Genomic DNA, 22,868 nt, shown 5'->3' with positions numbered 1-22,868 from the left:
AACTTCAAACCATTTTTTTTATATATTAATACATATTTATAAACAATGTAAAGACATATATATATTTAGAAAATTGTGTGAGTATGATTAAATAAGAACGCTAAAATATAATATGACACGTAAACAATTAAAACTGGATGAGAAAAAAAATAGATAAAAAAGTGCACAAATAAAAACACCAAATTTAAAGAAAATATTAATAATAATAATAAAATACCACAAGGATCATACTAATCAATGTAAACTTTAACTACTTGTGAAGTGAGAATTTTAAGAAATCCACTGACTAGCTATAAGGGACATATGATGCAGAAGAAGATTATGATCATAAGCAGTTGTGTGCCCAGAAATATAAAAAGATCATTTATTATGAAAAAAAGAGATGTCATAATCCTTGGGTAATAGGATTATTATAAGATGGAATTTGTATGTATTAGACAGAAATTAACCATTTTATCTCTCCTGTCATCCAATGTGGAAAAGAGGAACTTTTTAAAATTTTTTACATAGATACACTGATCTCTTTCGAAAAATTTTAACCTATAATTATGTAAATCTATAGCAAATTGTATAACTATTATTAAACATAGTGAATGGAAAATAATATCACCTAATACTATATAAAATTTAAAAGTGAATTAGTTACATAAAAATGTATTAAGTTAATATGATGTAGTACTATTCTTTTGTTTTTGTATGTGTTGATTTAAAAAGAAAGTTTTAATTCTCCAAGAAAAAAAACAATTTTATAAATATATTTATACTATTTGTTAATAAGTTACTTATTAATCCTCAGTGGTTATAATGAAAGCATAATACTTATTACAAGTTGATATACTTACATCTATAACATTGAAATCACAGACAGGATTTATGAGAAAATAAAGTATAAGTTTAAATAATTAAAATCTGACATTTTAAATTAACTACTGCATTTTATATTTTTGTCATTATTTTTAATAATTAAAGTAAGGAATCTATGCTTAAAAACTAATAAATTACTTATAATTCTTTCAATACAACAGCTTAATTCAATAAGCTTTAATTAACTTGTTATTATGAGCCACTTGTGATACATGTTATCCATTAACCCCATCGAATTCATGATAACACAGTTAAACGGCTGCACTGAAATTCAAGTGAGACAACCATATACTTAAATATTCATGTATAGTCTATATATACAATATCTATATTTGTTTATTAAACAAACTGATAAGTTATTCATAGGAGTTGAGCTTATTCTCAAGGTCGATCCGACTATTCATAGTAGAACAGTACGGTGCTGTAAAAACATTTTAAAATAGAATTTGGATATTTGAAGAGTTTGTTACAAAAAAGAGGTAACTTTACTTTTGAGTAAATTAATTTTATTAATTACCTGTTAACACAATTTCTATAATAGAAATATAAAACTTTGCTAACGATTTTCATAGAATAAGAATATATAGAGCGATTTCCTTTTTGTAGCAAACTCTTCATTTGATTTAATGTCAAATTTATGATAATTATAAGCGCAATTTGAACAAAATGTTTGAAATGTCTAACTAAACTTTTTGCCTTTATTAGCGTTATGAGTTGAATTTCTTAATAATATAACTGTTTTTCTTGTAAATGTGTTTTATTTAGAATAGGGAATATCTGTAATTTTTTTTTTTTTTGTGAGAAATGTACATAACGTTTAAATACATACGTACTCACGTTGTTAATAGGTTGTCGTTAAAGGCAAATAGTATTTTGAATAATGTTGAGCGCGCAGTTCTAAAGGCCAAAAGAGTTTTTTTTGCTCTGCTCCAAATAATTAAGAACCTACCCATCCTTTATTTTTATCTATTTATAAATAAACAAGATCATATTTATATTATTTATTTTATACTCTCAACTGTATTACTTCAATAACAATTGTTAAAATCAAAATATATTACCATGGTTATAGTAAATTTCACATTGCACACCGACGGAAATGTATTTTTATCGTCTTTGTGGGTCGGTGGCGGCATTGTTGGCCCCTTCGCTATACTGTTTAGCACCAAAATTAAATTTTATTTGACGAACGGTGAAGTCTTCAATCAGCTAACGGTATTTTTTTTTGCTTTGTTACAATATTTATACTTAAGTGGCTTCACAATTGACATATTGATACTGGTCGTAGATAATTCTAGATCATATAACGTAATCTTATTTAATCTTCATGAAAAATCAGAATTTAAAACTGAAGGGAGTAACATAATTAGCGAAATTATGAACACAATGGGCTTAAACGCACTTCCAATAAACTATTTACGTTTGGGAAGACCATCAGATAAATGCCGTCCACTAAAATTAACTCTCCCAAACCCTGGAGAAGTTTTTACTTTACTTCGTTCTCAATCGAAGTGAAAAATACACCCAAAGTTTAAAGAACTAAAATTTTCGTTTAATCGAACTGCTTTTCAAAAAGAACAAATGTCAAACTTAAGAAAAGAGCTCAGTCAACGTAGAGAGAATAGAGAAAGTAATATTATAATTAAGTAAATAAAAAATAAACCAAAATTAGTTTTTTCGACAAAAAACGCATAAAATTAATTCCATTGTCTCTCAACATCTATTACCAAAATATACGCAGTGTAAACAACAAACTTCATCATTAAATTCGCAAATACCGTACTTAAATTTCGATGTCTATATTCTAAAAAACATGCCCATAACATTTATAAAAACTCAAAATTACCTACTGATTTTACTATCTTTTCAAAATTGCGTTTTCAATGTAAAAAAGCAAGAGAAAGAGATTTCTTAAACTTCATAAATAATTGTCAAAATTCTATTAAAATAAATCCGAAAGAATTTTGTAAGTTTTTTAAACAGAAAAACCTAAATCACGATTTAACTAATTTTATGTGTTTATATGATATATCTGCTAATAACGGTCAAGATATCATTAATTCATTTGGTAAATACTTTTCCAGTATATACATCTCGAAATAATCTTTCTCCTAACTGTAGCGTTACGCTACGGCTTTATCATTGGTTGACAGTTGCAAGAAAGTCCGCTGGACAGCGCTGTTTGACAACCCTTATTTAAATATGTAAATTAAAGTATTTATTTATTATTTTTTTATTATTATTATTTTTTATTATATTGTAATGATTATTTTATATACCAGTCTTAACGAGAACTCGAAAATAGGAAATTAGAATATCTTTTTGTTTTTTGAGGGTTTTTTAAAAATAAATAATATGTGGGCAATTGTGTTCTACACTACTCCGGTGGTGACGGGTAGCATAAAGTGCACTGTCGCTACTTTTATAATTATTTTAATAAAATTCTAATAGTTTTTGTAGTTCTTCGATTTACAAGTGTTTGCAGTGTTCATTGCCAACTAGTCTTCATATAATAATTCATTATATCATTTATTCCATCGAGTAAGTTTTCTTTATTTTTTCCTTATTACATATATAATTTTCAACGGTGTTCGTAACTAAACGTTACCAAACGTGATCAAAATTATATATTCTTTTCTTTAAAGGCTAGTCATAATCTTCAACGGTGATTATAACCATCGTGTTTTCAACCGTGATCAAGATTGCTAGTCTTTCCTAGATATTCCTCTTTAATCCTTTGCAACGGTGCTCGTAATAAACATTTTACCAACCGTGATCCAAAGGGTTAGAATCCACCACTTATACAATACAGTTCATCTTCAACGGTGATCATAACCTCCGTGTTATCAACCGTGATCGAGATAACTATCTTTTTGTAAAAATCCCTTTAACCTTTTGCAACGGTGTTCGTAACTACTCGTTACCAACCGTGATCCAGAGGGTTATACTTCTACTTCACCCCAAATTAAATAGTTTCTAAAATAAGACTGATATAGTAGTTAGTTTATTAATATATGTATATATTCATCTTAATATAAAAATAAATCAGAACAAACGATTAGTCGAAAATTTGTGTTATATTTTTCATATTTAAAGAGAACAAACGTAGAAACGTTTCATAACACATCAAACTGTCACCAACTATTGTCTATCCTAAATCAAATTGAAATTAGTTTATCTGATATATTTAATGAATTAAATTTATTAAATGGTAGTCCTGGACCTGATAGTATAGATGCTTTATTTTTAATAAATTGTTTATTTGTTCTTTCACTTATTTTACTACTTTTATTTAATAGTTCATTAAAATGTGGCATATTTCCGGATATTTTAAAATCATCTTTTATCAATCCCATATTTATGAAAGGTAATCGGCAACAAATTAATAAATATAGACCTATATCAAAAATTTCATTAATTGCGAAAATAATTACTCCAATATTCAAAAATGTTTTTGTAAACGAACAACATGGATTTCGTAATGGAAGATTAACTGTTACAAATCTTACGGTTTTTAAGCAAACTATTATAGACTCTTTTGAATCTAATTCTCAACTAGATGCTGTCTATACTGACTTTGAAAAAGCATTCGAGAAAATAAACCACACATTACTGGTACGTAGACTAGAATTGATTGGTATTCTAAATTCTCTATTATCTTGGTTTAATCCATTTCTTACTAATAGAATACAGATTATAAAATTTCCTGTCTAATGTTATTAGAGTGACATCAAGTGTTCCTCAAGGTGATCATTTATCACCTCTCTTGTTTCTTATATACATAAATGACATTATAAATGTATTGAAATACTAAAAAATACTATTCTTAGCAGATGATGCGAAACTATTTAAGCCTATTAACTCTATTTCCAATGCTATTTGCTTTTAAACTGATATTCATAATTTCGTCAAGTGGTGTAACGATAATGGTACGACTCTCAATTTAAATAAATGCTCAATCTTATACTTTACACTAAAAAAAAAAAAAAACCCATATTGCATGAATACTTTTTAAACAATCGTCTTCTTCAAAGAGTAGATAATGTAAAAGATCTGGGAGTTACATTTAATACGAAACTAACTTTTAATGCACACATAAATGAGATAAAAATAAAGGCTACATCTAATTTACACTTCATAAAAAGAAGTTGCCACGAATTCTTTTGCGCAGATTCCCTTATGGCAGTTTAATTTTCATTAGTAAGATCTCGCCTTGAATACGCTTCACTTGTTTGGTTTAATAATTCTTTTACTCAAATGCATGACTTAGATTCAATACAAAATAATTTTCTAATATATTAATCATTTAAATGTAGGGTTGAAAGGATACCCCATTCTGGTTGCGATGGAACCAGAATTATTAATTTAGGGTTTTTAATATTAATACTTTACATTATAGAAGGAACTGCCAAAATTTAGTCTTTTTATATAAACTTATTAATGGTGACATTGATTGCTCATTCCTTCTTGAGCGTTTACAATTTAAAATACCTAAAATTAGCACCCGAATTAAAGATTTATTCTACGTAAAAAATATTAAAAAAAAAAAAATATTAGAATGTTCTCCCAATAATGTTTGAATGTTGGCGGGTAATAGGGTTGGTGCGGATTTTTTCGTTTGTAGTAATATTGATAAATTTAGATCATTATACATTGAATAATAAAAATTAATAATTTATAATCTATGATATATATTTACTTGTATTAATTTGTGATTTGATTGTTACGTGTTCTCAACTGTTGTCATATTTATTTATATATAAATTGTAAATGAAGTTATTTCCGTAATAAAGATATTATTATTTTAAGATCTTCACACTATAAAGAATCTCGGGATATTAGTCAATATTAGCATGAAGACTTCGGGATGCAACTCGCGTAGAAAAATTACCTACCCTTATCATATTATTTTGTATTCTATATTGAGTCATTCCACGTGAAATCATAAAAATAATATTTTTTTTTTTATCATATAGCACAGTTTTTATAATTAAAAACATGAAAAAACAACTTACGTTCTAAAGCCTGTAACTTCACATCCCAATAAGCTATCACTGTGAAACTAGCACTGTTTTTCTCATATTAAATAGTACTTCAGTTTCATTTTTAAATTTATGAATTTTAAATTTTTTTTAAATCGAAATTTTGATTTTTTTAATTTTGTAGTATTTTAATAGCAAAATTTGAAGGTAAAAAAATAACAATAAAAAACATTAAGCACAGTGGGGTGGCGGCACAGTGGGGTCGTGGCATAGTTGGGTCCAGTATAGATGATATCTGACAGTGATTAAAATCACTATCATAAAAAACGCTTCGATGCAAATCTGTAGATAGTGTTTAATTAAAAAAAAAAAAATTGTTAAAATAGCATATTTTTGAATATGGTAGCGATTTGCGCATAGAAGATAGTTCGTCGGGACAAATTTTTTTTTTATTTGATAGTATATAACATAACCTTTGATTTGATATATGTTTAAAGGACGCAGTATTTCCGGAACATTTTCAAAAGTTCAGTTGAAAAAGATCTATGTTTTTTACAATATTTTAAGTTTTGAACGCCCCCTATATAAGGGGAAATTGTCCAATTTTAATAAAAAGTATGTCAAATGAAATATATACTTATAATGTATTTATAAAAAAAAAATTGTGCTGATACATACATTTTTCAAAAAGTTATAGCATTTTTAAGTTGAAAATTTAAAATCGAAAATTTTAACACAAAAATAGTGTTTTTTTAACTACGGCAGGCAGCCGTTTAAATGTAGAAGATAAAGTGTCGGGACAAATTTTTTTTTTTATTTTATAGTACATAAAATAAGCTTTAATTTGATATATGTTTAAAGGACGCAGTATTTCCGGAACATTTTCAAAAATTAGTTTTTGTAAAAATGTTGCAATTTTAAATCCACCCCCATGAGCAGGTTGTGTTAAATTTTAAAAAAAATTATATGAAATGAAAGGAAAATATCTAAGGTTTTAGTTTTAAAAAAAATTATGTTGATTTGTTGATTTTTGAAAAAGTTATGGAAGTTTTAAGAAATAGAAGTGAAAAAAATGACAAAATTTACCTATTTTTAAATTTGTAATTTTTTTGGATATTTCTCCCATTTGCGGGGAACGAGGGAATGTTTTTAAATTTTTAAGGGTAATGTCTTCAACTAGATACGATTTGTGATCTTTTGACGTATTTTTGAAAGAAATTGGTCCAGTGAGAGCTGAGAAAAAGTGGCAACAGACATAAAAAAAAANATTTTTGAAAGAAATTGGTCCAGTGAGAGCTGAGAAAAAGTGGCAACAGAAAAAAAAAAAAAAAAAACACATCATAGTAAAATTTTCCGCTTCGCATCGAAGCTAAAATGTTTTAATAAAATTATTTTTTGTATCGTTTTACGATCTTGAATACGCATGGTTTGTTGAAAATAGCCTACTTAATCATCTTATCACACAAAAGTGACTGAACGAATATTTTTAAAATTTACATAGTACTTACCTTTAGGCAATTAAAATGCTGGTTAAAATTTATTGACGAAGAAATAATTTTGACACCAATTATAGTACTACAAAACATAATTATAAATATACACAGAATGATTCACTAATCATAAACCGCTTAATTAATCGAAAAATATAAATAACATTAATATTTTTTTTATTTCAATTGTCAATAAATTTCTATTATATTCATCCCTTATACAAGATAAACTTTAACTTATCAAACGGCAACAACTCTAATTAATTAGCTTATTTAATAGATAATGATATTATGAAAATTACCATCGATAACAACTTTTGGATCAGTACTTTGGAAATTATTATCTTATTTATATTAACGTGAGAGAAAAAGTACGACTAGGAAATGTTTAGTTATAAAAATAGCATCACTCTTCACCTTCAGTTATTACTTTAAATTGTTAATAACTTCCGAAATACTGGTCTAAATGCTGTTATTGACAGTCCTTCTCTTAATTAGATCATTTTTTATTTTTTAAGCTAGTTAAATATGTATATTGCTTTTTAAAAAAAATGAAGTTGAAACCTTTATAAAGAATAAGGTTGAATTAAAAAAAAAGTATTTAATAATTAATAAATCGAGAATAAAATGAAGTTGAAAATAACAAAACGGATTTTTTTACATAATTATTATTTTAAGAGGCTTTTAAAAGATTTATGTTGTATTTTGTTATCTCAATTTATCATAATCCATTGGTAGTTAAAAATTTTTTTATTGGGAAGATCAGCCCTTTTACAATTTATATAGATATTGGATTGACATTAAAAATTGCAAAAATTCTCCCAGAGAATATTTATAACTAACATTTAAACCCTTACTATAATTTGTTTGTAAAAGGGGGTTAATTTGGGTACTTACTCCCTTCCTCTAAAGCAGGGCTTCCCTAACTGTGCGTCGCGACGCCCTGGGGCGTCGCGGCACTAACCCAAGGGCGTCGCGAGGCGAACCGCATTTGGTAGTTTGTATCGACGCGACCATCTCCAGTGAGCGCCGCGCGTAGTCTGTCGGTGTCGACGTTCGGCGCGCGGGGCTGGCCGTTGACATCCCCCGCCCGTTCTCCATTCCCCGTGCGTTCATGTCGTTCGTTCAGTCGAGGTTTTGTTTTGTTTAATTACGCACGCGGACGTTTGATATTGAGTACCTATCATTATGGATAATTATATTCAGAGAGATAGAAAACGAAATGAAAGCTCAGGAGAAAGCAGTAAAGAAACAACAGATAAACGAAAGAAATATAGAAAATATGACGACCAATATTTAGATTTTGGGTTTACATACATTACTAAAGGAAATGAAGAACTTCCTCAATGTGTTGTTTGTCATAAAGTGTTGGCAGCTGAAAGTATGCTTCCTAATAAACTAAAACGTCATTTGGAAACAACTCACAGTCATTTGCAAGGTAAGCCGAAAGACTTTTTTGTTAGAAAATTGCGAGACCTGAAACATCAGTCCACGGCTTTGCTTTCAAGAGCGTCAGTTCCTTCCAAAGCATTGCTCGCCTCCTACAAGGTAGCTCACCGTGTCGCCAAGTGTAAGAAACCTCACACGATTGCTGAGGAACTGATTTTACCTGCTGCGGTTGATATGGTGTCAGTGATGATTGGAGAATCGGCGGCTAAAGAAATAAAAAATATACCGCTTTCAAACAATACTATTAGCCGCCGTATTCATGACATGGCAGAAGATATTAATGAGCAAATTGTGGAAAAACTTTCATGTTCATTTGCCATTCAACTGGATGAGGCGACCGATAGTAATGACGATGCTCAATTGATATGTTACGTGCGGTACATACAAGAAATAAATGTATGTGAGGATTTGTTATTTTGCAGAAAAATATATGATAGTGGTAAGGCTATTGATCTATTTAAGATTTTGGATTCTTACATGGCCGAAAATAATATTAAATGGGAGAACTGTGTGGGTGTGTGTACGGATGGTGCTCGAGCGATGTCTGGACAGTATGGAGGACTACAAGCTCTCATCAAAACCAAGGCTCCAAATGTAAAATGGACACATTGCGTCATACACAGAGAGGCCTTGGCTGCAAAGAACATTTCACCTGAATTAAGTGCTGTGATGGACATAGTTATCAAAGTGGTGAACTACATTAAAACACGACCTGTGAAAGCAAGGTTTTTTCATAAGCTTTGTGAAGAATTGGGTGCCCAGCACACCTCTTTAATTTATTATTGCAACTCTCGCTGGTTGTCCAAAGGCAATGTACTCGCACGTGTGCACGAACTACGAAATGAGTTTTACACTTATCTACAGACCGAATCACACAATGATGCACAAAGTTTTATTAATACTGATTTTCTAATAAAATTGGCATATCTCTGCGACATTTTTCAAAAATTAAATGAGCTTAATAAGTCCTTGCAGGGAAACAATACTCACATACTGCAACTGGCAGATAAAATTACTGGATTTCGAAAGAAGTTGCTGTTATGGAAGAGAAAATTAGAAGAAGGTCAAGTAAATACTGACTGTTTCCCTGCTTTACAAGGCATTCTACATGAAAAATCGATAGAGACCCTCGATCCCTCCATAAAAATAATATTTACACAGCACTTGTCATCATTAAATGAACATTTTGCCAAATATTTTCCTGAAAATCTGGAGCAATATGACTGGGTTAGGAACCCTTTTCAGTCGACACCACCATCAACACTTTCCACAGCGGAGGAAGAACAACTGATTGAACTGTCCTGTGACTCCAGTCTTAAGCTCCAATACGACAAAGACAAACTGCTCGAATTCTGGAGCTCAGTTTCTCATGAATATCGTGCCATCAGCACTGCGGCATTGAAGGTTCTGCTACCCTTTGCGACATCGTACTTGTGCGAAACAGGCTTTTCTGCAGTTGCAGTAATTAAAAATAAGTACAGATCGAAAATTAATGTCGAGAAAGAAATGCGAGTAGCTATTTCCAATCTTGAGCCCCGTTTTGAAAAGCTATGCTCAGAAAAGCAAGCACATCCGTCCCATTAGTTTCGGCTATGTTTTTATTTTGTTATTAATAAAAAAATATAAAATGTATTCGGAGTTTTTTCTGATAACTTGTTACTTGTCTAGAACTACAACTAGGCATGGTAGGCAGTTTTCATCACTGGGGGCGTCGCAAAAAAATGGCCCATCCCCAAGGGCGGCACAGCAAAAAAAAGTTTGGGAAGCCCTGCTCTAAAGAACTATATTGTTTGTTTTTAAATTATTAAATTACAAAAAAAAAAAAAAAATTGAAGTAGGAAATTATAACAACACAATAAATGGTGATTTTTTATACCAAAACAATATTTTTTGTTTAACTTTGGGACCTATTTACACCTAGAAAACCAGGTGTCTTACAGTAACTTATAGCTTATACTTAGCATAAACTTTAACTTAAAATGTATTTCAAATAAAAGGGAAAAAAATTTCAAAATAACATTGAAGCTAAAAAATTGTTTCGAATTAATTTGCTAGAGTACATTAATTTAAATTGTTATCAGTTTGAATTAATTTTATAATAATTGGTGTAAAGGCAGGAATTAATAAGTTACGATTGTATTTTACAAAAATTAAAAAGAGCTATTAACAAATTTAATATCTTTATATAGATTGCAGGAATTGCCACAAACTTATAATGCACAGACATTATAAAATATGCTACAAATACTATAATTAGTATGAATACCTAGTTGTGGTACTCTTGCAATATTATATTAAGAAAACAAAAAAACTTGTGTATCAAATATTCTAAGTAATAGCAGCTTTATAAAATGTCCCAGGATTATCAGTTAATGTCAAAGGTATTTTACTATTTTATTTTAGTATTATTTTTTGTTAAAGTTATATTTTAAAATAAAAATATAAAATATCAAGTGATTACTCAAGTGGTTTAATTATATAATTATATAGTTTAATAACAAAAAAGCTTTGGTATTTTTTTATATTTTATAATATATCAAAAATAAATTTTTAGCTTCGATGCGAAGCTGAGAAGGTATTAATTTTACTATGATGTGTTTTTTTTTTTTTAGCTTCGATGCGAAGCTGAGAAGGTATTAATTTTACTATGATGTGTTTTTTTTTTTTTTTTTTTTTTTTTTTATTTTTTTTTTTGTGTCTGTGAACGCTCAATCTCAGCTCTCGCTGGACCGATTTTGATGAACAATATGTCAAAAGATCACAAATCGTATCTAGTCGAAGACATTACCCTCAAAAATTGAAAAAAATTCCCTCGTTCCCCGTAAACGGGGGAAATCCCCCAAAAAATTACAAATTTAAAAATCGCTAATTTTCGATATTTTTTCAATTTTTTTTACTTAAAATTGCCATAACTTTTTTAAAAATGACCGAATCAATATAATTTTTTTTTTTATAGATACCTTAGATAATTACCTATCATTTTATATATTTTTGTGAACATTTGACCCTTTAACAGCCCAAAGGATGGGGTTTCAAAATGGTAACTTTTTTACAAAAAATTAACTTTTTCAACTTAACTTTTGAAAATGTTCCGGAAAGACTGACAATTTTATATATACCTTAAATTAAAGCTAATGTAATATACTTTAATTTGAAAAAAAAAAATTTGACCTCTGGACTTGTCTTCATGGTGAAAATGACTACCGTATGCAAAAATATGCTATTTTTGTGAAAAAATTCTTGATATTATATTTTACATTTTTTAACATTATGTTGCTATAACTTTTTAAAAAATGCATGAATCAACTTTATTCTTTAATGATAAATACTTTATATATACTTCTTTCATTCGACATACTTTTTTTTAAAATCGGACCATTTCCCTTTATACAGGGGGGGTGCAAACCTTTTAAAATGCGTATAGAAAGTAGAACTTTTTCAACTTAACTTTTGAAAATGTTCCGGAAAGACTGACACTTTTATATATATCTTAAATTAAAGCTTATGTAATATACTTTAATTTGAAAAAAAAAAATTTGACCTCTGGACTTGTCTTCGTGGTGAAAACGGACATCAAAGTTAAAGAAAAACGTACGATTTCCGTGAAAAAAATCTCGATTTTATATGTTATATTATTTAATTTATATTTTATATAACTTTTGGAAAAATGTATGGATCTATATTATTATTTTTTTATAATAAATATTGATATACCCCTTTCATCTGGCACGCTTTTTTTGTAAATCGGATCATACCCCTTTAACAAGGGGGGTCAAAACTTTAAACATGCGTATTGTTACTACGATATTTTCAATTTAATTTTTGAAAGTATTCCGGAAATACTGACACTTTTAAATATATCTTAAATTAAAGCTTATGTAATATACTTTAATGTGAAAAAAAAAAATTTGACCTCTGGATTTGTCTTCATGGTAAAAATGACTACCGTATGCAAAAATATGCTATTTTTGTGTTAAAATTCTGGGTTTTGTATTTTATTTTATTTTAAAATACCTGACAAGGGGAGTACAGATTTTCATAAATATTATATAAATTAAAATTGATATAGTATAGATAGTTAAACTTATTTAAATATGTTTGTTTCTTTTAAGTCGAGAAAAATAACTTTGAAATTTGAACTAGCTTAAATAGCCAATTTTTCAACCGCCGGAAGCAACGTACGGTTGCCGAGTTGGTAAAATTTATGTTTTACACGCTTGGGGTACGAGGTTCCAACCCGCATATGGCAATGAATTTTTTGCATTTTTTCTTAATTCTTTTTAAGTTAGTATAAATTTTAACTCGTTTGATTTTTATCACATTTAGATTCAATAACTTCAATAAAGATCAAGGATCCCATCACTTTAGTCGCCCCTTGCAAGAAGAAATTTCTTATTCGTATTAAAATTATTTTACTATATTTTAAGTTTTCGCTTCGATGCAAAGCCGAGAAGATATTTTTTTGTGACTATCATTTATTTTCTCTGCTCTAACTTGACCTACTTTTTTCAACAATACGTCAAATTACTACAATTCGTATCTAGTTGAAGATATTACTCTCAAAAATTGAAAAAAAAATTCTAATTTATCAATTAAACAGTTAGTTATTACATCGTCTCCATAAAGACAATTAAAATCATTAATTTCTAATGTTTTCAAAATATTTATTAACGAATGAAGTTTGATATGATAGGTTTCAACTACAAAATTAAATCATTTTACTTTGTAATTTAATAATTTTTTTACTCTATTTGTGTGTGCTACTACTAGACTATAATATTACAATTTTTTTTTGTAACATGTTGCTATATAAATCATTTCTAAAAAAAATGATTGTTTTTTCTCCTGAATTAACAATTGATTTTTACAAATATAATCAAATTTTATAATACACTCAATTGAGTAAATCTTTTTAACAACTTTGTTTTGATTGGTACATTTAGTTAAAGTAAATCATTAAAATTAATTAAGTTCTCAATATTTCAATTATAGAATCTTTTCAACAAACAACAAAAGTTCCTAGGAAATTATTACTATTACTTCTATTTAAGTTATCTATTACCATAAAAATGCAAAAAAATATTGAGCTTTTCTGATAAATTTACAATAAATAGTAATTATAAAACTTTCTGACTGCATATTGATCTTAACGATACAATTTTTTTAATTGTCATAAAATTTTCTATTTAATTATGTCAATGTCAAACTTACCAATTGAGCTAAAAGTTATGGTAAAATAAATTTTTTTTTTTTATTATAAACATTTACAACAATCAACTTTAAACGATTAACAAAATAGGTTAAATATGTCATTTTCCTTATTTTTAACTTATTAATAATCAAATTAATATTAAATATTATATCAAATCAGTATTAATTTAAAACAATTTTTTTTGTTCTTAATTATTTTTTTTTATATGTAAAAACTATTTTTTAATAATATTAAAACTTAGAAGTTATAGAAAAAGTCTAATTGCACATTTTAAAACATCGCGAAAAGTTGATTTAGAATAGTATATTTTTGTTTCTGATGGAAGTTCCTTGTAGTCCAGTGTATAAAACTTATAACTTTGTTAATTGTTATAACTTTATCAAAAATGACCAAATCAGTATATTTTTTTTTATTTAGATGCATGTCTTTATCTATCATTTGGTTTTTTTTATAAATCTAACCCTTTACCTGCCCACAAGAGGGATTCAAAATATTAACTTTTTTTTTTTTAGTTAAAGTAAATCATTAAAATTAATTCAGTTCTGGATATTTCAATAGTAGAATCTTTTTAAATATCAAAAATTACTTAGAAATGATTACTATGATTTCTATTTAAGTGTTCTATTACGATAAAAATGCAAAAAATAATGAGTTTTTCTGATAAATTTACAATAAATAATAATTATAAAACTTTCTGACTGCATATTAATCTTAAAAATAACATTGTTTTAATTCTCATAAAATTTTCTATTTAATGATTCATTCTAGTCAACGAAGGAGTAATTTTGCAGAATAGCAGAAAAAATTCCCAACAAACTTTTTTTTTTTTTGTTTTAATTAGGCAATTGGTGGATTATTCCAAAAGCAACATCAACTCTTATTTCTTTAATTATATCATGATTAGTAGTTCTTTGATTTTAAAATATAATATTTGAATATATACTAATTATAATTATTAAATTTAGTATGAAATTGATATTTAATATTGTAATTTAAACGGAGAAATTATAAAAATAATAAAGAAGTTATATTTTGCTTTACTTTTACGTGTATAAAAATTTAAAGGGCTTGATACAATAATTTTCAATAAAAACTGTTTGTTACTATAAAAAAATGCACTGGACTACAAGGAACTTTCATCAGAAGCAAAAATATACTTTTCTAAATCAAATTTTCGCGTTGTTTTCAAATCTGCAAGTAGACTATTTCTATCACTTCTAATTTTTTATATTATTACTAATTATATATATAAAATAATAATTAAAAGAAAAAAAAATTTGTTTTCAAATTATTACTGATTTGATTTTTAATATGTTAAAAATAATCAGTCCAAATTTTCAATTTTAACCTATTTTTTTGGTTCTTTAAAGTTGATGAAAAATTTTTGATAAAGATTTATGAAAGTTTATAGTAAAATAAATTGAATATATTACCATAACTTTTAGCTCAATTACAAGTTTAAAATTGACATCTAGGCCTGTCAACAAAGGAAAAATTGCGGAAAAAATTTTGTTTTTTTAAAAGTTGAATTAAAATATGTATAATGACATACTAATAGTCCTCAAGATTGGAATTGAGCTTTTTTTTTAAATCCTCGCAAAAGTTCAAAAATATGAGCTTTCTTAATTTTCTCAAAAAAAAATATTTAACTTACAAAAAAAAGTTTCGCACAAAAGTTGTTTAAAAGACAATTATAAATAAAAATATAATCTTATATTTTTTCATTTAAACAAATATTTTTCGAGTTACATTACATTTAATATGAGTAATAAAATTTATATTCCATTTTTTTCATTTTACGGTTACTTTTTATCATGTTATACTTACATTAGACACAATGTTATAAATGCATATGTGTGTATGTGTGAGTTTATTTATTTATTGTATCATTAAAGTGTAGTGTATATTGAGATACAACCGATAGAGTAGGTAATTGATTTGACGCTATATTATTTAAACCCAACTAAACGCTAAATTGTACATTCCGAAATAACAATCATATTATGTCAATTGCCACCGGAATATCTGGTAATATTTTTCTTTTTCTTTGCCTTAATCCCAACTACTTGGGGTCGGCCACCCTTATCCTAAGCTTCCACTTGACACGATCTCCCACATCTTCTACGCTCACATCAGCTGTCCTCAAATCGCATTCAATAGCATCCCTCCATCTCTTTTTTGGTCTTCCTCTATCTCTTCTTCCTTCAACATTCATTTCTATAACTGTTCTTACAGCTTTCGATTCTTCTTTCCTCATACCATGACTAAACAATCTAAGTCTATTTTCTGTCATCTTATCCACGATTGACGCAACACCTATACTTCCTCTTATATGCTCGTTCCTTATCCTATCTTCTCTAGTCACTCCACTCATCCAACTAAGCATTCTCATCTCTGCTACACTTATTCTCTGCTCTACTTTCTTATCAACCGCCCAACACTATGAACCATACATCATAGCTGGCCTCACAATTTCATACTAAATTTAAAAACTATAATTAGTATTTATTCATATATTATATTTTAAAATCAAAGAACTACTAATCAGGATATAATTAAAGAAATAAGAGTTCATGTTGCTTTTAAAATATTTCACCAATTTCTCTAAAGGAAACACTATCTACAGATTTGCATCGAAGCGTTTCTTATGATAGTGATTTTAATCACTGTCAGATATCATCTATACTTGTCCCATCTATGCCTCGTCCACACTGTGCCTCGACCCCACTGTGCTACCGTTTTTTTGCAAAGATACTCTATATTAATTAATTAGATATTTAAAAATTAAATAATACATAAAAATAAAATATTATATATTTTTCTGTGATCAAACCTGACAAGGAACTGCTGGTTAGTATTAAATCCTTTTTATTTATAATAAGTTTAAACAATGCAGGATTTCATAATCTTAAAAAAATAATTATATGCAATTTTTAATAATAAATACTTTTTAAAAGTAATAAAATGATTGGATTTTTCAAAAAATATCTGAAGAAATAGATATGTCTAAGCCATTTTTGAAAAATATAGAAACTTAATGTACTTAATAGATGAAATTTTGAATGAATTATTCTATTTTTAAAAATGGGAGTGTGCTGAGCAAAAATGGTTTAGGGGAAGTTAGGAATTAATGGTGATTGGATAAAAAAACAGTCAAGTAAAATATTATCTGACCTTCACATTGTAGATAAAAATTGTACTCATTTATTTCATTGTTAATTAACCAGCTTGAATTTATGTTTATTATCTAAGTAAAAATAATTTTATAATATTATCACATGATTTCATGATACATAGTGTCAAATAAAAAATGAAATGTGATTAACAATAAAAGAATCAAATACAACAAACATTTTTCAATATAAACTTGTGGTATTTTCTGAAAAAAAAAACCTATAATATATAATATGGTAAAATTACATTAAAATATCAAGTATAGTTGTCAACATACTTTGGTGATCTCTACAATGAGTAATTTGTACATGTATATTTTTTGAGTTTGTTTTAGGCTTACCTAAATTTGAATAAAATATACAAAAATATTAAAATTATCTTAAAAATTAACTAGGAAATAATTTATTAATTTAACTTATTGATATTTTTTTTAATATTTGTGTTAAAATTTTGTTAGCTTAGCAAACTCACCAAAACACACTGCGTCAAATTATGTTAAGCATTGGGTGGTTAAATTTGAGGTTAATTTGGCACACAATGGTATAACGTTGTTCACAACTGATGTTGTACCTAAATCAAAACGAGCCATATCACACTGCTCACATCTTGGTAATATTGGATGATTCTGGAATGTACACATAGGACAAACCCAATTTTGTCTTTCTAAATTAAAAAAAAAAAAAATTAATAAATCAATTATACATTATGACATAAAATAATATTTTTTACCTTGGTATTCATCAACAGATATATTTTTTTCCATAGAAATTTGTTCATTTGTTTCAAATAATTCAGCTTTACATGAAAAAATAATTGTATACTTCAAAACATAATGAGCATAATTAATTACATTATGAACTACTTTTTACTTTACTAAACCAAAAGAAATTAGTGGATTGTTTAGCTCAATTGGGAGAATGTGCCTTAGTACACAGGTACCAACCTTCAATTATGTACTGTTATAAGACTATAACAGTATAAGATTATACTGCTGTATAGTCTTTTTCATCCTTTCTTACACAATTATTCAATGTCTTAGTAGAGAGGATGTTAAAAAACTATTTTTGGAAATTTTAAAGAGAATTTTCTTTTGTATTAATAAAAGTAATTAAGAGTAATGTAGAAGTTTAGTAATTTAATTAGAAATATTTCAGACATTATCTTGAATAACTCTAAAAACAAATTATTAATATTAATTACTTGAAAAAAAAAAAATACATAAGAACAAAATATGACAAGATCAATAACTTTTGATCCAATTATCAATTTATCAAAATTTTTTGAAAATAATTATTGCTTTAATAGACTATGTTCAAAACATATTTTATATAATTTATCATTAAAAAAAAAAATAAATAAATATATATATATTCTTTAAATTTTTTAGCCTTTTTTTTTTACAAATATTTCTAATGGATCTATAACAATTTTAGGACAAATACTTAACAATTGACAAGAATTTTAATATATAGAATGGTTATGTAATTTGGGCGGAGTATATGTATACCAGAGTTCTGCATTGGCTGCGGTGGTCAGGCTTTAGACTAAAGATGAGCCAGGTCTGTAATAAAATTGTCCAAGGAACCAGCCTTGGACGACTATAGAATTTATATTGGTCAAGGTTTGACTGAGCTTAAAAAAAGATAGTCTGAGTGGATATAAAAATTTAGACTGTCAGACTAATAAGCTACTAAGTGATTGATGAATAATTAATTAAGCAACATCAGATTCCTTGGTGTTTAAAAGATGCTAAATCCCAATAGATTCAAAAATTATAAAAATACAAAAGTATCCTAACTCAATACAAAAAAAAATAAGAACAATGGACTCGTGCGATTCTTATTAACACAATTTTTTAGGTATTTTAAAATATTTGTTATGATAAAATTATATTTTTAGCAATAATACCTTATGATTATTTTGTTATTAAATACCTGGACATTTACAGTTTATTCGGATAGTTATTATTATAATATAATGTAAAAATCTGATGGTCAAGGCTAGGTAAAAAATCTAATGAGTCAAGGGCTAAAAATATATAGTTGATAGACCGGGCCTGGAAGAGACAAAAATTTGTAAACTGGTCAAAGAGTTGGGCATAATCTTCTGCATTGTTGGCCTCAAAATTAATGTCCATGCAAAGCTCTAATGTACACTATACTCACACACACTCAATGTATTAAAATGCTTATAATTTGATAAATACTTGATAAAATTGTTATTGACTTATTATTTGATATATCTTTATGACTCTCCTATATAGAAACATGTATTTTTAATTTTCCTTTTTAAATTTAAGTTATAGTACCAGAAAAAAATATTTATCTTACCTGTATTATCTTTTGCTTCATTAACTTTTAAAGTTAGTCTATTACATTCCAATTTTAGAATTTCCACATCATTTCTTAATTGCTCAACCTTAACATATATAAAATATAGTAGATATATATTAAGTAGTATTATTCTGAAGATTTTTTTAATTATTTAGGTTTAAATTTTAAAAATACTATTTTTCAAATTTATTAGGTATTAAAAATTAATATTTAACTATAATATCAATTAATAATTCAAACCTTTTTTAATTTTGAGTGTTTATTAGAAACATTTGCCTCTAATGAAGCTATACTCTTTTTGATAATCTCTAATTTTTCTTTTTCAATAATTAATTCAGATGCCAGTTTTTGTTTTCTTTCTATTTGAGCAGTTATTGTCACTAAAGAAAACAATATAGTAATAAAATATTATAGTATTTTAGATCATAAATTAGTGGTGTTACAAACCCTAATTTTTGGAGCTAAACAGAACCTGAACCGAACTTTCAATTTTTCAGTCAAACCCGAACCAAACATTAATTTTAAGGTAAAATAATTTTTATATCACAATTTAACAAATTCAGCATATTTAATTATATTAATTTTTCAAAAGTTAGGTTTGATTTTTTAATTTTATGTTTGATTTACAAACTAAACCGAACACTCCAAGTTTGTTTTGAAAATCAAACGGTTTGACAATCACTATTATAAATTAAATATAGTATTACATTTAGTTCTAGGTGAAATGTTATCAGTGTGAATTATTCCAGGAAGATGAGTATCAGTTGTTCGATTAGTAGATGTAATAGCTGTAGGCGAAATCATAATTCTTGAAGTTGTAACAGTTGTTTCACCTTCAGGGTCAATACTAATATGTAATCTTGATTGATAACAATTATTAGGATCATTAGATGGATCATATGAACAAGCAGTATAAGTAAGTTCTGATCTACTACTAGCAATCAGATCCAAAGGAGGTAAAGGTTGTTCTTTAAAAGGTTTTCTTAGAGTTAAACTGACAGACGTAAAAGGTCTACATTGAATATCAACTAAAGATACAGAATCTAATGATAAACTTGATTTATGTCTTTGTTCACAATTGATTGGTTGCGAAGGAGTAGCTGGTGCTGATATTGATGGAGATTGACAATTTTTAGTGTTAAAATCTATATTTGAAAAATTAGTTAAAGAATGGTTGTCTAATAGCATTTCCAATGATTTTGGTCTAATTGCCATTTTATCAACAATATCTGATGGATACATTTGTTGCACATAATTTTTTTGAATTATAGTTAAATTTGCTATACAGGCCTCACGATTAACTGAATTCTAAGGGAAAAAGTAAAATATTATAGCAAATAATAAAACAGTATTTACAAATTTTACTTTAACAATGCATTCATTTACTACTTCATCTGGAACAGTTGGAAATTGTTGTTTAAGTTCATGAAACATTTGCATTATTGTGATTCTTGACAGTTTTCGATGATCAGACATTATTAAAAAAAACTCAATTTCATTTCGAATGGTCTTACTATAACAAAATAATATATTATACATTTCTGGTAGAACTTTTTATTTAATAAATAATAACTATTAAATTATTTATATAGTAGTTAATTACTAATTAAATAAATTAATATATATTATTAATAATTATTTTATAAATCAAAATTCCTAAAAATAAAATTTTGGTCTTGAAATGGTAGTCATAATGAAATCATATACTGAAAAATAATAATTTTGAAGTATTCCCTAAATTTTATAGTTCATGTCTATGACTGTTATTGTTTTTATATACAAAGTGATTGGTTTAACATAAACCACTCGATTACTCTTGAAAATAATACAATTTTGGAAAAAAATGTTTTTTTAGTTACACATATTATACATTTTTCAACTTTAAATTACTTTTAAAAATCATACTTTTTAACATATAGGGATGTCAACTTCAATTTATCAAATGGCAACAACAATAATTAACTAGTTTATTTAATAAATAATGATCTAATTAAGAAAATGATTGGGCGATAACAACTTTTGAACCAGTATATTGGATGTTATTCTCATTTTTATACCTAGTTTGGAGTAAGACAGGGAAATTACTAGTGATAAAAATATCAGTACCCATTCATCACCTTTAATTACTTAAAATTGTTAATGAAATACTTGTCCAAAAGTTGTTATTGACCATACATTTTCTTAATTACATCATTATTTATTAAATCAGCTAGTTAACAATGTACTCTGCCATTTGAAAAAATTAAGTTGACACTCTTATAAAGGTTACATTACAAAGTTTTTAAAAGTAATTAATAGCTGAAAATCATGAAATATACGATACTAAAAGAACCAAACCTTTTTTTCCCAATATTATATTTATTGAGAGTAATCAAGTAGTTTATGATAAGCCAATCGCTGTATTTTTATTCAGTGTTTTATGAGAAATGGAAAAATAATTTTGCTTATTAAAGTATTGTTCAATGAAACATCGTTTAATTATACTTCTATGTAAAAAAAAAAAAAGAATTAACTTTGCAACATTTAAACACAATTTAATTTTTTAATTTTGGAGGGAAATTAGAGTTCATTTTTTAATAGTATTAGAGATTATATTAGAATCTAGAAATTGTTGGAAATATTTCTATCTAATAAATAAAATCTAGTTATTGCTTAAAAAATTGTATACATGTTTTTAGATCTATGTAGAAAATTATAATTTCCTAAGTATTAACATTGGCGAAAAAGATAAGAAATTCATTTTTTGGAAAAATTAAAAAAAAGAAATTTTAAATTATTAATAAATCAATAATTTATAAAATGCTATTATTGCAATTTTTCATTCTTCTTAAAATTTCTTTCTTAAGTCATCCTTATAAATGTTGCAAAAATTATAGCTTTCACTTGTTCATCAAAATATATGGTAGACTAATATAAGAGGGAATTCTGTAGGACAGCAAACACATTTTTAGATTATTTTAAAAAGAAGTGTTATGGAAGGTTCTGTAAAAGTTAGTTTCTATGAATTCAAATCTTTAAGTCGATAGAATTTTATTTTAGAAATTATTTGGATACTTGCCCCAAGGAAATTTTGTTGTTTATAATAATTGATGCAAATAATTACAAATCTAAAACTTCATTATCTATATGTATAAAATTCCAGTTTATTAGTATAATTATTGCATAATATGTACTTACATAACATTACAATTGGAATTTTAAGACTATTCGTGATTAATTTTTTCTATTATATATTTTTGATACAAGTATTATCAAGAGATTTAATACATAGTAATATGTAATGATTGATATGAACTATTATATATATACTTAATTAATTGAGAAATTAAAAAGTTACAGTAATTTAAATAGTGCATAAAAGATA

General features: G+C 26.6%; 3 protein-coding genes across 7 annotated transcripts in view; 1 reads left to right on the top strand and 2 right to left on the bottom strand.

Moving 5' to 3' along the window:
* Window positions 1-2,057, bottom strand: part of LOC126894609 (uncharacterized) — a 9,415-nt gene extending 7,358 nt beyond the window's left edge. Inside the window, exon 1 of one of the 2 annotated variants that reach the window (XM_050665736.1) lies at window positions 1,926-2,057. The gene's annotated coding sequence lies outside the window, so the exon portion shown is untranslated. Of the gene's footprint in view, window positions 1-842; window positions 1,052-1,925 lie in introns of those variants that run through there. The other variant, XM_050665735.1, reaches the window with a different exon arrangement.
* On the top strand, window positions 1,111-20,063 carry LOC126894611 (zinc finger BED domain-containing protein 5-like). 2 transcript variants are annotated; one of them, XR_007701460.1, is made up of 3 exons: window positions 1,111-1,343; window positions 10,975-11,166; window positions 19,919-20,063. XR_007701460.1 is itself a non-coding variant. In XM_050665737.1 (2 exons), the coding sequence occupies exon 1, from the start codon at window positions 8,525-8,527 to the stop codon at window positions 10,367-10,369; it is 1,845 nt and encodes a 614-aa protein (XP_050521694.1). In that variant the 5' UTR covers window positions 8,441-8,524; the 3' UTR covers window positions 10,370-11,166; window positions 19,919-20,057. The 2 variants fall into 2 exon arrangements, 1 of the variants encoding a protein (XP_050521694.1); XM_050665737.1 differs by lacking the exon at window positions 1,111-1,343 and having other exon boundaries at window positions 8,441-11,166; window positions 19,919-20,057.
* On the bottom strand, window positions 17,449-22,868 carry LOC126894614 (TGF-beta-activated kinase 1 and MAP3K7-binding protein 2). 3 transcript variants are annotated; one of them, XM_050665747.1, is made up of 8 exons: window positions 22,682-22,867; window positions 20,891-21,017; window positions 20,212-20,812; window positions 19,745-19,884; window positions 19,502-19,589; window positions 17,901-17,966; window positions 17,643-17,834; window positions 17,449-17,511 (listed from the first exon to the last, which is right to left on the bottom strand). In XM_050665747.1, the coding sequence occupies exons 2-7, from the start codon at window positions 20,978-20,980 to the stop codon at window positions 17,662-17,664; spliced, it is 1,158 nt and encodes a 385-aa protein (XP_050521704.1). In that variant the 5' UTR covers window positions 20,981-21,017; window positions 22,682-22,867; the 3' UTR covers window positions 17,449-17,511; window positions 17,643-17,661. The 3 variants fall into 3 exon arrangements, with proteins under 3 accessions (XP_050521704.1, XP_050521703.1, XP_050521705.1); XM_050665746.1 differs by having other exon boundaries at window positions 20,870-21,017; window positions 22,682-22,863; XM_050665748.1 differs by lacking the exons at window positions 17,449-17,511; window positions 17,643-17,834; window positions 17,901-17,966 and adding an exon at window positions 19,101-19,426 and having other exon boundaries at window positions 20,870-21,017; window positions 22,682-22,868.

The sequence above is a fragment of the Daktulosphaira vitifoliae genome, unplaced genomic scaffold (genome assembly GCF_025091365.1).
Source record: "Daktulosphaira vitifoliae isolate Bord-2020 unplaced genomic scaffold, ASM2509136v1 Scaffold_1, whole genome shotgun sequence".
NCBI classification, from domain to species: Eukaryota; Metazoa; Arthropoda; class Insecta; order Hemiptera; family Phylloxeridae; genus Daktulosphaira; species Daktulosphaira vitifoliae.
This window is presented reverse-complemented; position numbering and strand designations above follow the sequence as displayed.